Below are 17,109 nucleotides of genomic sequence, written 5' to 3'. Positions count from 1 at the left end.
TTGATATGAGTTATTCATTTGGTTCAGTTATAAATCAGAATACCTGTTTTTCATTTAAAATCATACATCTGAGAATCACAAGCTACTCTTGAGCACCTTCTCCTGCCTATCAGAGCAGCTCACTGTGGTCAGGCTGTGGGCGCATCTGTAATTATATATGGCCATCTTTACACAATGTGGTCATATAGCAATTTGACACCAATTACAATTAATGGCATATACATATTACACAAATTACACCCTGTACTGCACAGTACATCAGATACATTTTGATTGCAGCTATTCTTATCATTAATTCCACCTGTGCTAAACACGTTTTCTGTGAGAAAGGAAAATGTCACACAGCAAAATTTGGGAAATGACCAACATACAGACACTTTCTTCTGCTATTATGTATACAAGCTTATCTACCTACTAATTCCATAAATGTCTGTCTGTCTGTATGTGCAACACATATCTCCCCAACTGTTCATCTTATCGGCCTCACACTTGGCATGTGCATTCTTAAGGGCTTAGGGGAGATTTGATATATTCAATATTAATAAATTGTGAATAAGCAGGCTGCCAGCGCTTTGTAGTAGTCAGTGGGGTCCAATTGGGAAACTGGGTCATACTGCAGGTCAAAATTGCAGATAGACTACTTTGCTAATTTTCCTATTTTTATTTGATATTGGACAACAGTGTCTCGGAAGCTGATCTCTGTGACGGCAACAACATTCATAGAATCACTCCTCCTGTTTGGCAATTTGTCTTCAAAGTAAAAGCAACTGAATTACAGAGCTTTTATTGTAGAAAAGTTTTGAATTTGGGTCTGAAGATTGTTTCGCATGTCTTTGAAATAGCCGACATGCAATAAATTAACATATAATGGAAGTTAAGTAAATCATTCAAACTTAAACCACACATTAAACCAGTTATATTGCAAAATGTTTTTAATTTTATGAAGAACATTGACTATAAAATCTTCATTGCAGATAAACCAGGTAGGAGTAACGCAAACATCACTCTTACAAACTTACAGTTTTCCCCATAGACTGTTTATAAAAAGCTTTGCAGACAACTTCCAGCACAAAGACAATTAAAAGTGACAGTATATTGTAGAACTGTTTGATGAGGATTTACTAGTGACTAAGGAATAATTCTGAAGTAGCTCCAGAGCATTAACACAGGACAAGAGAACAGGCAGGTTTAGAGCGGGCATTGCACTAGTTTTTCCCAATGAGGAACACTGACACTTTATTTGATACAGAATCAGGGTACAAACAAACAAAAAGTGTCCAATGATCAAAAGATGATAATGCAAGAATGAGCTAAGTGATCTGATCTTGAATCCAACGGAAATATGATGAGTCTGTCCGTCCTGTACTTCAGAGAAAAACACTTAAGTAGTGAATGTAAAACAAAGGGCTGTGCTGTAAGGAGGAGTAAGCCTGAAGGTATCACTGGAGGCTGTTTTGGCAGCAGTAGCAGGAAGTGTTTAAGTTTCTGTCCATGACTGCATCCTGCCCGTCTGGCTCCAGCCGAACTAGAGACTAGGAGGCTTTCTCTCTGTCTGTACGCTTCTCTGTGTGTGTTCGTAGATTGGCTGTTTAATCCTCTCTAAGCCTGTCAGGTATATGTCATATCTGCACAGTATTAAAATGTGGGCTATCCGGATTACAAGAACAGTGGTCTCTCATAACAATTGGACTTATCGTTCACTTTATCACTTTCTCTTTTAATTTTGTATATATACTTTTGAAGTTGACTGTGAGTAGCTCATCTTCACAGGCAGCTGAATCTTCCCTTCTCTGGAGTGCAGGACCATTGCAATACATTCATTTTTTTCAATGCTCAGCACCTTTAAAACGGTCTGTGTCCAACATGTATATCCTATCATTTATTTCATTATAAACTCATACATTGTTTCTTCAAGTATAAACCGGCCACAGAGCCAAACAATCTGAAGACTGGTGCCTGTAAAACTGTGATAATGTCAAACATTCTCAACGTGTTTTTTATTTCAAATCGTTTCCCACTTTATATTCACAAATATGACAGAAAAATGTGAAGTCATAATGCAGTCCATTCACATCTATTTTTTTGTCTTTCATGTCGTTGTTAATAATGAAACATATGTATTTATTAAAAAATATATATTTTTATTTCCAAATATGACAAAATATTTTAAAGCCCCACATCTCTTCTTTCAACTGGGCTTCTTAGTTTGTCTCTAAAAGATGAAAAAAATACATCATCATGTGACCCTGCTCTTTGCTCTTGTGCGGTTCCTTTTTTGTAGTATTTTCTGCAACTAAACAACCAACTACAAAGTAGACAATCAGCTTCCTGTTTACCCTGGCATGCACATGCCCAGTGTACATGAATATGATATGTGTTTCCAGTTGTGTTATTAAAGATTATTTCTAATACAGAGCTAAAACACTCTCTAGATGGAGACCGTTTTAATTTTACCTTGCCGTTTTTTAAAAGTAAAATGTATGAGATGTAGTGGGTTGTCTGTCTGCTGTTAGGCTAATGTACAGAGGGATTTTACTTTGAAAATCATTCACGGCTGGGGTGGAAAACCAAGAATGGTTAGAATGAACCACAACAGAAAGGTCAGATCTAAACAATGCAGCTTTGTCAAGTCGAGGGGAGTTGCAGATTTAGTTGATAATTCTCTACAGGTTTGTTACGACCACAGGCTCATTTACAGTTTTCATACTATCATTTGATATGCTGTTAAAAATATTGACCGTAGCTTACAAATTTTATTTCGAACAAATAAAGTGGTGAAGTTGCACACAGCTGCTTGACAGCAAAGACAAGAGCAATCTGGATGTTGGCCAACCCAATGCAAAAATACAAAGCTAACAATCAGATATGTTGGACACTGGACTGCAGTCACTGACAGTGTTGCCAGAATTCTTGCTCTGCTCCTTTTTAAATTAAACCTCACTCTAACAAATGATCAGGATTAGAGACTTAATGTTGGGAAAACAAAATGATAAAACAGATTCTGTGAGTTGCTGGATTTTTAAACTGGCAACTCTCCCTGGCTGTCGCTTACGATGGAGAACTTCCAAAAGTGACGATATCTACATAATTTACTTTCCTCCCATTCATCCTAGATGAAATGATTGGATTATTAATTTAGCCGATTTATGTTCTTGTTTAGAAAGAGCACTGCCTAAATCAGGTCATCAAGTTTATAGAGGGTCTGTGTATGTCATGTTTGCTAGGTGAGAACACAACATTAAGCGTTATCCTCCTACAGTATTTGTTGTGTTTCCCGAAAATATACAGATTGTTCGGCATGGTGTTGATTGTCCTTCCTCTGTGTCTTTTTTTCCAGTTTGGCCGGACTGAGGTGATCGATAACACGCTGAACCCCGACTTTGTGAGGAAGTTTGTCCTTGATTTCTTCTTTGAAGAGAAACAGAACCTTCGCTTTGATGTGTAAGTGGGAACATCTCCGCCTTTTCCCTCCACAGCACCGCTGTCTCATTGTTAGGAAATTACTTCAATCAAGCCTCCACCTATTCTGGCCTGCAGACTCATACCCACTAGGTTTACAATCCTCCAGTCAATACTGATTATCATGAAAGCATTTTGACTGGATGAGTCTCATCAAAGTGTTGGCTGGTAAATCTGCATTATCAAATTTTTCCTTGTCTCTTCGCAGCACTGTAAAACTCCCAAAAACGAAATTATTTGTAAACTACAAAAAATAATGTCAGTGCTGAGTCCCTAAAAATCATGGGGCTACTGTGGCTCAAGAAGTAGAACAAAAGGTTGGTGGTTTGATGCCCGGATCCTCCCATCTGCTTTCTGAAGTGTCCTTGGGCTAGATACTAAATCCCCAATAACCACTGATGGCTGTGCTGGTCGGTGTATGAATGTTGTGTAAAAGAAAACGGCTGCGTGTTGAGGCGTTGTGTGAATGTGTGTGAACGAGTGAATGTGACTTGTACTTGCAACGTTTTAGGGGTTAATAGGACTAGAAATGGGTTATAAATAAAGCCCATTTACCTGTAAAGTCACTTAGTTACCTTTTCATATTGTCTGTTTCAATGAAATATGAAGTATATTTTTTTACACTCTGTTAGAGATTATTTCAGACGTTACAGCACAATCATTTCTGGTACTAAGTATTCTTCGTAGTTTAGTGTCTTTGTAGAAATGTATTCAGGGCAGAAAATGCAGTCCTCATTTTCTCCATTAGTGTGATAATTGGCTTAAACGTCGGAAAGAAGACTTCCTGGTGTCTTGTCCACTCCAGGGTGTGACATCAGGGTGACACACTCCTACACACACACGCACACACACACGCACACAAATCAAGCCCCATGAACCGAGCCAGGCTCTGAGAGACAATGTTCTCAAAGAATCATCAGAAAGAGAAACTGCAAACTGGTCAAAACATTTTTAATAGTGTAACACAATCTCATTTAAATCGCTACAATATCTGGATTTCATTTAATGTGCTCCAATAAAAGTCACTCTCGCTGTCACTATATATCACAAAGTAAATGAAATGGAGCGACGCCTGCGAGCTAGTTCAGGCAGCCAACTCGAGCTGCGCTGCTCCAATCATGTGACATACATCATGTGACATACCTCACTCTCCACAACCATCTATAATACACACCCACCTTATCAGGTGGTCTATTTAAGCAGAGAGACATTTCCCATCATCCCCTTTGCTTTCACTGCTGCTGCAGTATTGCTACCAGTTGCTTCAGCCCCTCCACCACCCCAGCATCCACCTGTAGGCTCCGATGGGGGGTTACAAGTATTTGCTCATCACTTCCATAATTCCTGTGTAATCATATGGGGGAGTGATTAAGTTGGAGCCTAGACGCCAAACACTAAACCTGTTCTACTGCTGCTCTAAACGTTTGAACGTGAGTTGTCTGACTGAAATGATATTGTGCATAATATAACTGATCATATACAATTCATGCATATGGCAATGCAATGCTGATGGGAATGGGTGAATTCAACATGCATTTTACAACAAAACCTGCTGGAATCAACATCAATAATTCCATTAATCCCATGCATCAACTATAAGAGAGCTCATACTAGTTGTTTAACCATAGTTGATACATGATCTGTACGGATCCCCAACCACAAGTCACAACACATGTGATCGGCAGATTAATTGCAAAGTTCAACCATGTGTCAAATATCATTTTACTTTTCTTTTAGTGCCGCTGTTACTTTTTAAAGTAGCCTTATAATTCCCTAAATCTTGATGCAGAGTTTTGCAGTGACAATATAAAGATAAAACAGTTGAAGGCAGTTGTGTGTTCTCGTGAACAGGGCATGTTAACAGCAGTCGACGTGGATAGTCATGGCTACTGGAGGAGTGGAAGAACTTGAAAAGCCTCCCGCATCATTTAAGTCTAATGTACGGCAGCTTTTTGACTTCCCTGTAAAATATACTGATGATGGAAGAAGAGTGGTGGACAAAACAAGGGCAATATGTCCAGCATGGCCACATATTTGAGGTGACATCACCCTGGTGTGTCAGTAGGGGGACAGAGCGCCAAGACACAACAACAACTTCTTACCGCAGCATTTGAGAAACCCTTTGCTGTAGGATCAGACCGGGCTAAAGCTATTATGAAATCTATTGGTGTGTTTATCGCTGCAGACATGAGGCCATACTCTCACCAGATTTAAAACCTTTGTTTTCCACAACAAAGTACTGGAGCCACGCTATGAAATCCCCCTGCGCACCCACTTAATTACAAAGATCGTGCCAGATATTGATGAACAGGAAAAGATAACAATTGTGAACAAATTATCCAATGGATCTTCTACTGCCGTCACCAAAGACGAATGGACCTCCAGGGCAACGGAAAGCTACTTGACTGTGACTGCTCACAGAGTGGGAGATGTGAAGTCTTGTGCTACAGACATGGCCACTATATGAGAGTCACAGAGGCACAAATCTGGTCAGGTACTGATAGGAGCAGTAGCAGAGTGGAAGCTGGAGAGACCCAATAGCAATATCCCAGTCACAAAAGATAAAGCTAAGAACCAAGTGAATGCAGTGATAGAAGCTGGACTGGGGCCAAAGATAGCTTGCTTTGCTCATGTAATTAATTTAGCATCCCATGGAATCTCAGTGAACCAAATGGGCCGTCTCCTTGGGAGGATCAGGAAAGTGGTTTCCTATTTCAAAGGAAAATCATTCATCAAAGCACAAGCAAGAAATGCTACAGCTACCGACCCACAAGCTTATACACAATGTCACGACAAGAAGGAACTCCACTTTCAGCATGACCCCACGGAGCGCTATCTTGAGCAGCAGGCAGCTGTATACTCTGCAGTAACAGACAAATACAAAAATAATTATCAAAGACATCGTCACTTTGTCTGATGATTACATGAAAGTGGCAGAGGAGGTCTTCCAGGTGCACAAACCCCTCAAAACCGTCATAATCCTATTGAACCCCGGACACACTACCCCCCCTAATCTTCAGGACTACCTTCATAGATCTACTGTGCTGGATCCAAGGTTCAAGTCCCTGTCTTATCGAGACCCTGCCCTACGCCAGAGGACAGTGATTCTACCACTGAGATTGTTGCCACTGAACAGGTAAAAAAATGAATAATAGGGATTTACTTAAATAATAAATAATAAATATTCTGCAGTCTAGTCTAAATCTTTTCTATTTCCACTTGAATCATCCACTATTTACCCCGAATAATAATTGCTTTTATTAAATATTATTTCCAAAATTATAGCTCTATAAAATATGAAAAAAAGAATAAGTTAGTTTAATAGATCCAGTCATTTTTCTTGCAGGGTCAAGCCACAGAACCGACACAGACAGGACCAGACTCAGAGGCATCTCCTCCACAAAAGAAGTCGGCCATGGGGGAGCTTTTCTTGTGTCCCAATCGCAGTCAGTCACAAAGGAGAGTGAAGGTAGACAAACGCAGACAAGAGTGAAAACTTCGACTTTCACCTTCCTTCTCGCCACACTGGGGATCGATGACCCCACAGGGGCTTCAAAGAACTCAGTGAGGGGTCAGGTAGAGGAAGAGGCCAGAGAGGCCCCTGACTATCACTGTGTGGCTGTTAACAGTGAAACTCAACAACACCATGGCATTGATTGAACCAATCCCAATCCTCAGTCAATACCTACAGAAGCTGCAGTCTGAACTGACATGTTAATTAGCAGGCTACACATTTGACGTGTGTGTAGAAAGTGATGGACTAAAATCAAAAGATTGTTAATTGGGGTGTATAATATGTGTTTTTCAGGTAACTCAGCAAATAATCAGTTATATAAAAAACACTTCCTCTTGAAAATGAACTAATTCGATTTGATAGAATCATTTATACATTGATTAAATATCAGTTTATTTATCAAGCTAAAAATGTCAACAATAGCAATATAGCAATTTATTGAACAGCGTTGTAGCCTTATCAAAAAGAAGGTGAAGAGAATAGTTCACTAATAACTATTATAGCAGCAGATGATATGCAGCAGTGTTGATTAAATGTGTATCTGGCATACAGAAAAAACATGATTGCTGCTGCCAGAATATTTGATACAGTGCTGCTTTTTGCCAATGAGAGAGTTAGAGTCGCAGCTTTGTAAATCTGTCTGTCCAACCTGGATCATCAGAATTCACAGTCACTTGCACCTCTGCTCCCAGAAAATGTTTCACATTCATACACTTAAGAGTAGTCAGTAGTGATTGGCTGGATTTCAGCCCTGATGTAGTTGGATTGTCACATCTCTGCAATAATCTATGATATATTTGATGGATAGATAGATTCTTTATTGTCACTGTGCATCAATACATTACAAAATTTCCTTTGGCAGCAGTCTACTTAGCAATATATCTATTTAGAAAATTTATGAAATAAGATGTTCAAAAATAGTGAAATATGACAGAGACTATAATATTAATGGATGATATATTGCACACTTGTAGTACATTGTTGGCAGCAGTTAAAACATTAAAACATTGTGCCAAGGGGATGGGGGTGGGGGTGTGACCCTGAGTCTGCCTGAGGAGAGGGTGGCGAACCAATGGTGACCAGGATGTGAGGGGTCCCTGCTGATGTTGACTGCCTGTCTGTGTAGCCAGCGGGGGGGGGGTTAGACCTAGTGTCTGCAGTTTGTTGACCAATTTGTGCAGGTTGATGGTATTTAATGCTGAACTGAAGTCACAAAAAGCATCCTGACTTGGGTGTTGGGATTTTCCATGTGAGTGATCAGTGTGAAGTGCTCGGGAGATGGCAGCATCCGGAGATCTATTGGGGCTGTATGCAAACTGATGTTGGTCAAGATTGAAGCCACGCAACTTTTTTCATGTAGAATAAATCTTTGGTGAAGTTTGTGCTGTTGATCAATAACAACCCGTCATGATGCTGCTGACAACTAGACCAGTGATTAGCTGTTCTCCATGTCCCCAGCGTATAGCATCACATATGCTGTGAAATAAATGTTGCTGTGTCACAAGGCCTTTTCATATGACTGAGATTAGAGGACTGTGTGAGCCCAGGGGAATAGACCTAATCCATTTCACATTTTAAAATTGAATGAGGAAAGAGAATAAGCTGCAAATGAATTCAGATATCAGAAAATCAACTGCATTGTTATTCTCGCTGCATAAGAGTCCAAGTTGTTTCAGGGCGCTGAGCACTGAGTTTGAAGCTCTGCTCCCCTGGGACAGCAGCCGCCCTGCTTAGTGAGGAGTCTTAATCTCCTGACAAAGTTAATCATTAATGCTAAATTATTAAGTAATGCGACATATAACACACACCTGCACACACACTTTGGCAACACACACACACTCCATCACTTCAAAGTCTTGTGTGTTGTGTATCACTGGTTTTGTTAGACACCACAGATGCTACATGAATCACTGTCCTTCAAACAGGACGCTCATTGTTTTTGTTGTTGCAAAACTCACAATAAATCCATTTGACTTTATTTTCAGTCTTTTCACTTCACTAAGGAGGAAAGACTGAATTAATCAAATTAGTCATGCAACTGTGCTTTATGCACATTTTTCTAAGAAACATTTCACCAAAGTGACAAAACTGAATTATTAATGGTGTTCCACAAAGTGCCCAAAAGTTATTATTCAATGTTGAGGATAGAGCACTGAATAATCACAAGAGAATAAATATAAAAATGTAAAACATAAAATATAAAATATAAAACATCAGCTTTCATGATGAAGCTTTTTTTCAAACATTTGTGAGCAGCTTTTTCAGAACAACTTAAGTAAACACAAGATGTTTGAATCCTAAATTAAATAAAACAAAAACTAATAATGCTGTCACTCAACATTCGGCCTTGGAAAAAATAAAAAAACACTGAGCAGAATTTGAATGGTAAACACACCAGTTGTGTGCAGATCACAGATTTTTCATGTTTAAATTAGATGAGAAGTAAACATGAGGTTAAACAAAGCCTGAATGCAGACTTAAATGCCCAGAATCAAGGAGAGCAATAAAAACGTCCTCATGTCTTGAGTAAAGAATGAATCTAATTTAGACCTTTTATTATTTCTTTCATACATACAGTATGTTAATGGTTGACAAAGACAGAGCGCAGACAGTGTCTTTCAATATAAACACATTTCAATATGTTCTATATTCTAAAGTATTCTACTTTAACCAGCCATTCAAGGATACACCATAAGTGATTCTGGTCTGTGACGAACCAGTAGTTCAACCGTTTGCAGTAATACACAACTGTACATAATACAACGTACTGCATCACACTGGATGCAGACCAGAAAAATATCACTCCAGGGAATGTTAATATTTAGTGTTAAACAATCAAGCTACAACCAACAATTGCATCTTTAATTGGAAATGGTATTAACATGCTCAAACAAATGTTCTATTAATCCTGGATTGACTGAAAAAGCACAGCAACATATATCCATATTTATTCTGTACAATATATTACTAAATACTTACGTACTTAAGTATGACTATAAATGAGTGAAACATAATGATTACAAAAGTGCTCTTGTGAGATTCAGCTACATGTATTTATAATTAAGCTTTATATATGCATTCTACATACATTCATAGAAGGAAGATGGATGTTTGGCAGGAGATGATGTTCAGTGTTAAATATAATTTCAAACATATTTCTATAAAGGCAGAACTGAACCTCACTTTTTGGACCTTGATTGCCTTGTGTGGTAAATTACTGTTCATCCTAACCACAGGGGAGTTATTTAGATTAGATTTCTATTTGGTAATAGACATTGTAGCGTTATTGCAAATGTATTTGTTGCCTTCATGTCAGACAAGTTTTTTGCATGTTACCAACATGTGCTGAAGGACCAGCAGGATCACAGTGTGCAGCTCTAACACCTTCTCAATCTGAGTCACAGAGGCACCTCATTCACACGTTAAAGCAGTGGAGTATGCAGGAGACAGATTCTAACTCTGTGCAAAATAAACAGTCCTAATGACCCATCTGCCAGGCTGCAAGTCAAAGTAATGCAGCCATGAGGACAAGAAGCAGTCAGATTGTTTTCCAGACTGAAATTCAGTTTGGTAGCCTGAACGTTAGATTCACTATTTCTCTCCACATCATCTATAAAAACAAAACAATGTAAAGGTCACCCACAGTATAATCATAGGACAACATTTCACCATGATTCATGGCAGATCAGAACAGCAGGAATAATGTTACAGGGAGGAACTTTAGAATAGGAAACAGCCACAGTGAAGTGGTTGGATGAAAAGCGGCAGGAATAAATGTGTTAATCAAGGAGCGTCCGAAATAACATCCAGTTAAAATTCCTTTTACTGTTATTATTCCTTTACGACAGCTGCTCACAGTACACACAGCTCAGATATCCCATATCCAGCAGAGGTGAGTACAGCTGATGTACATGTGATACACAAGAAATGCCTGGGTATGTCAGTAAATACAATAATATCAATACATATATAATTTAAATGATTAAGTTGCTATATGAGTCAATAACTGATTCTATTTATTCATTCATCATCAAGACATGTTATACTTCACAATCTTATATACATCTTGGTCAATGATATGTCAGTGAAATCTTGTTTTTATTGGTCACTCTTCTGTTTCACACACAGCCTCACATTCCCACACATCAGGAGTGATGAAACACAACCTTAGAAACAGGAATAAATGGTGTTGAGCCTGTTTCCCGCGTGGCCCAGATATGGATTGTACTCAGTCCCTGGAGGATGCTGTGGTCTCCCTGATTTGAGGTTGTAAGAGGGGATTCCAATAAAAGGGAGCCTTCCAGGAAATACATTATTAATCTCCCATCTCTCCACCTTGGTTATTTTTAGCCCACGGAATCACAATAGAAAGATGTGGAGCAAAGTGATATATACGGTGTGGTCCAAAAGTCTGAGACTGCTTTACTGGATATTTGTCAATCAATCAATCAATCTAATTCGATTTGTATAGGCCATAAACACAAATCACAATTGTCTCATAGGGTTTAATACGTTGCACATGCAGACAGTGAGTAGTTTTTTAAACAGTTTGTAACAGTTTTCACTGGATATTTTTTATTGAGCGAGTGGTTGGTTATTATAAATCAATCAAATCTTCTTCCACAGGTCCGAGCTACTTCTAATGTTACCAAACAACATGTTCCATACTGGCTGCTGCCATCCAACAAGTCGATCTAATGATGCGGATACAAATAACGGTTTGTAGCTAAAAATAGAACAACGTAATTAATATAGAAACTAATACAATAATAATAACATAAATGTTGTTTAGTGTCTCAGACCTGATGATCAAACTTAAAAACTGATGTTGCTCTGAGACCATTTCACTTCCCTGTTCTGATCTCTGCTGGTAAATACAACCAGAACTACTAAATAGTATGCATGACTATTATGTTAAAAATCTAAAATAGGCAAAAACTATATGTGAAACATCTGTTATTCAGGTTATTAACACATATTGAACTGAAACTACTGAGTCAATGTTTTGCTTTTACAATAAGGTGAATATATAAAATCTCATCTCTTCAGAGAAATGATAAAATCCTCCTGTGGACTGTAAGTGTGTGTCAGGAGGGCAGTACATGTGACTTATAGTATTTGGACAAAAGATTACTGGACTAAGACATAACATTGCAGCTAAAGGAAGCTGCTGCATCATCTAAACCTGTGGTATTGTGAGCTTATCAAAGACCCACCTGAGAATTGAACAAATACCAGCTATTCTAAAAGAGAATGAACCTAAAGCCGAGAATGCCAATTCCCCCAGCACAGGTGTTGCAATCATGGGTTATTGTTGAAAAATGTAATTAAGGCTGTCCATTGTATTTCTGAACCCTAAAGGAACGAAACAGAGCATAACAGAGCGAGCGCTGATGTGTAATTAAGCTTTACATGTGCAATGCAAAGACTTAAATAATGAATAAAAAAAGGCCTCATCCACAAAGCCATTTGGATATGTAAATCACATCATGACCAGCTACACATTTTGATTCACACTTTGTTAAATCAATCCCTTTGCATCTTTCTTTAAAGGGCCCATATTGTGTAAAATACATTTCCTGGGCTTTTACTCTCCGTAGTGACTTGAAGGGGTCAGTAGGGAGTCACTCCGCAGACTTTTTCACTCAGTCCATTCTAAGAAAAATGTTATCAAAACGTCTCGTTTCGTACTTCCTCCCCCGTTTGAGTCATATGGGTTCGCACTCGTCACTCAGCCCCACCCAGCCGGTACCAGTCCAGCCTCCGAACCCCCCCCCCTTAAACCACTGATATCAATCAATCAATCAAATTTGATTTGTATAGCCCATATTTGTCTCATAGGGCTTTACACATCAATAACAGGTTTGGTCCCGTTCATGCAGACTCCGGTGGATGTTAGTGACATATCTTCATTTGTGTACCTTTGTGTCATCAGGTGTTCCAGGCTTTTAATTGCAATAGCGTTACATGCCGAACCTGAGGGTACACTGAGGCCAAAGGTAAATCTGTCTGTCTACTGGCTTGTATGGCAGTACTATGAAAGCCATGTAGCCCGCTCAGTAGATCAGACATCATTACCTCTGTGCCTTTTTAAACTAACAACGTGTGACATCCTCTGCCCTTAACCCTCAACAAGAGTAAGGAAAAACTACTAAAAACCCTTTTAACAGGGTAAAAAGAAGGTAGAAACCTCAGAGAGAGCCACATGTGAGGGATCCCTCTCCCAGGACGGACAGAAGTGCAATAGATGTCAAGTGTAAAGGAGAACATCAGAAAGATAAAGGTTTTAGCAGCATTGATAAGGGTAAACATTTTGAAGCATAAAGAAGATATATCATCTTAGGGGTACCAATACCTCAAATTAAATCCCAGAAAGGTGTAAAATATGGGCCTTTTAAAGTCCTGCAACCTGCCAACCTGCTGTTTGTGTTATGGATAGACTTACAATGTAAATTAAAAGATATAATGTTAACTAAAACATAGCGAGGAACACCGCAATGTGGCAAATGAAGTAATTCAATTCTGTGATGCTGTTCGTCATCTCATAATATTTAAAATGTCATTAAAGCTAATGAGTGTCCTTTCTCCTCATGCCCTAAAGGTCGCACTCAACAAAATTTTAGCTCCACTCATGAAAAGTTTCGAAATGTAGTAAATAGTAATTGAACTAAACTAAACTTCCCACAGTACCCAGAGACTAACAAGTGCTGTTTTTTGAATGATGATTTGCAGAGCCAGCACCCAGGGAGCCTGTAATTTTGCATAGCAGTGATGTGATTCCACTAATCACCCCCATGGGGACTATAAGATTCAGCTTAAATTACCTCACTGCATATTTTGCAGGGAATAATGCTCTTATTGTGTATAAATTTCTCAGGATTAATCCAAGAAGAAGAGGACACCCAAGTTTTTAATAAACCAGAATCTCCATAGTGTCTGGTATATGGGATGATACACCCTGAATCCCTCAGGACAGATTCTGATTATGTGCAGTGTTTGGATGCTGATCCACAGAAAACCCCAGTAGTTTTACATTGTCTGATTGGAATCCCACTGTGTGGCTTGCACAGAGAAATACAAAGCGATGAAAGAATGGAGTGATATGAAGAAATATGAGGGTGACAAAACACAAACTGTTTTCATTGTTCACTCTCATTTCTGATACAAAGCCGAGCTCCCCTGCCGCCTGCCATGTAAATGAAGGTCATTAGATTTTTTTCGCAGCTCTGTTTGCACCTCCGCACTCAAATCTCATTTTGTCATTGCTCATAGGCTTATCCTACTGTGTGGTAATTTCATTTGATCCCACCCAAACTCAGCACATAGGGCTCAATGTGATGTTGCTCGAGAAGGAGACTTAGAAAGTGAGCGTGGGGGGTGGGAGAGATTTCAGCTGAAGTCGAGGAGCAGAGAGATTGTGGACTAGTGCTGATTCGTTGGATTGAGCTAAAGGACAGAGGATAGAGATGCAGTATAACGAAAGTGTGCGTAGGGAGTTATGGAGTGACTCTTTTTAATGGCAGAGAGCACTGCTTTTGGCACTTTTAGGCAGGCTGCAGTGCCACAGTTGGTGGTATATTTAGATAGTGACTCTCTTACATTCCCTCTCAATTCCATTAGTCTGCAGCTTTTACCCTCCTCTTCAAGGCCCTATAACCCAACACCGATTCTATAAAAAATATACCCAGAAACCAGCAAGAAATTTAAGTGATTCTAGTGAGTACTGTAGTTATACTCGTTTTTTCAAAATAACTCTTCCATGCCTTTTTAAATCTGCACGACAATAGAAGGGGGGGTGCATTAATTCTGAAACTATAGCATTCCCACCTTTTCCTAATGCAGGATGTGTTGGTGAGTCCCTTCATGCTTCAGTGTTGTGTCACTCTCTCCTCTGACCATGCATAACCCTCACCTGTCAGCACAGCTCTGCAAGACTCAGGGCTGAAGAATGAAGGGAGAAGAGAGATAAAACGGAGTGAGCAGGTGGAGAAGAGAGATTCTGGTAGAGGAACACTGTTACAAATGCCACACAATATTTTTGGCAGAGTACATTTTGGAAGACATGTAATTGTTGCCTGGATAAGATTCATGGACAAATGCCAGGGGATATGTTGCATTTGTGTCATATCGGCCAGTGCTGTACAGACAGTTACATGCAGTGTGAAAAGCAGGTCATGGGAACATGCTTGTTGTAATTCCAAGTCAAAGACAGATCAAGAATTTCCAACAGCAACAAAATCTCACAGTTTGCGAGCAGAACTAAAGAGTAGAGGCCTGTGTATGAGGATGTCTCACTATGACCACTCACTCCCACAATGTGTGTGTCCACTCCTGCCCTGCTAACATCCTGATCACAATGGAGTGTCATTGATTTTGTGTCTTCTCTTATCCTGCAGCGAAACCACAGGCGCTTACTTTCTGAAGTGTCTGATGTTCTGTCCTGTTTTTGACATGCTTCCTTTAAAAGAAACAAGACCGTTGAAATAAAATGTTGCTGTTTGTGTCATGGATAGAGCTGGATATAATAATAATAATAATAATAATAATAATATAATATATGCTAATTAGCAAGACAAGGCAACTTTATTTCTTTTATTTCAACATCAAGACAATTCAAAGTGCTTTACATAAAATATATAAGGCATCATGACAGATTGTAAAAGCATAAGACAATACAACAAGAAGCATAACGAAATTGAAAGAGTTCAATTAAAAATAAATAGAATAAGAAATAATAAAGAAAGCCTTGTACAATGCCTTTATGAACCTTCATGCATTGTCTAGTTGAGCATGGAACTCCTGCAAGGTCAAAAATGCTCATTACTGTCAAGTTGCTTTCATGTGACTGTAAAACAGATGAAAATGTGTCATTTTAAATCCTCTGTGTTAAAAAGAATTAACACAGAGGATTCTTACTATTTTATAGAATAAATGTATGTATAACAAATACATGTTAACAACATATCATTATGTTATAGCAAACACTATAAATTAAAGGCTTAGTGTGTAGGATTTGTTGACAGGAATTGAATATAATAATCATAATGATGTTTTTATTAATGCAAAATAAAATAAGAATCGTTATGTTTTTGTGTATGTTTGAATAAGCATTTATATCCAGGATTTTCTTCCAACAGAGCTCACCATGCATGTTTCTACATTAGCCTGAAGGTACAAACCAAACACTGGCTCTAGAGAAGACCCTCCGTCTTATGTCACTGAAGGCCATTAGCCGGGGCAGCTGTGGCTGAGGGGTAGAGCGGTCGTCCTCCACCCTGAAGGTCGGCAGTTCGATCAGTCTTCCCCATCTGCTTGCCGAAGTGTCCTTGGGCAAGATGCTGAACCCCGAATTGCCCCTCATAGAACAAAAAAAGTGCTGCTAATAGATGCACTGTATGAATGTGTGTGTGAATGGGTGAATGTAAAGAGCTTTGAGTGGTCATCAAGACTAGAAAAGTGCTATATAAATACAAAACCATTTACCATTGCAGATGCTCCCACATGCTTAGAAGGGAAGGGTGAGGCTGAGGGGGTTCAGCTGGTTGAAAAACTGTCCTACACACTGAACCTTCATTTTACTAATTGTTAGGGAGAGTTAAGAAAGTGTTTTTTTTAGGTTGTGCTTTCTGCTTGTCCTCTACGGATGTCTGTTCCATTGTGTCCCCATGTAAGGTGATAAAAGTGTGTATTAAAAATTGTTCTGTGTTTTTTCAATTGCAGGTACAATGTGGATACCAGGAGCTCCAACCTTTCAAAACACGTAAGCAGTCTTGTCAATGACCCAGCATGGAGCCCTGAAACAGACAGGAAGCAATACAAATAACTTACTGTAATTTAAATAATTTGGCTTGTCATTGCAGAAAACAGTGAAAACATATGCGTTTGGTTTAAGTAAACTCGTCCCAGTGCCTCCTGCTGTAGTGTATCCTGGTCATGATGCCATTAGCCACCATTATACAACTGTCTTACCTGCTTGTCCTGCTATGATAAGTCAAAATGTCTTCTTTTCACCAGAGTTAGATTTTTCCTCATGGCTGGTTAAGGATGTGTGTGTTTGACATCAACACTGAAATGGGGAGGATTGTGGGGTTGTAGCTCTATTACCCAAAACACTGAAAGCTCAACACAATGAGCAC

General features: G+C 39.0%; 1 protein-coding gene across 1 annotated transcript in view; it reads left to right on the top strand.

Moving 5' to 3' along the window:
* Positions 1-17,109, top strand: part of LOC118104734 (copine-9-like) — a 176,357-nt gene that overhangs the window by 73,913 nt on the left and 85,335 nt on the right. Inside the window, exons 4-5 of the mRNA XM_035151826.2 lie at positions 3,338-3,441; positions 16,694-16,733. Of these exons, the coding sequence (XP_035007717.2) occupies positions 3,338-3,441; positions 16,694-16,733 (144 nt within the window). The remainder of the gene's footprint in view (positions 1-3,337; positions 3,442-16,693; positions 16,734-17,109) is intronic.

Source organism: Hippoglossus stenolepis, chromosome 3 (assembly GCF_022539355.2).
Source record: "Hippoglossus stenolepis isolate QCI-W04-F060 chromosome 3, HSTE1.2, whole genome shotgun sequence".
NCBI lineage: Eukaryota > Metazoa > Chordata > Actinopteri > Pleuronectiformes > Pleuronectidae > Hippoglossus > Hippoglossus stenolepis.
The sequence above is the reverse complement of the archived record's forward strand: the minus strand, read 5'-3'. Positions and strand labels throughout refer to the sequence as shown.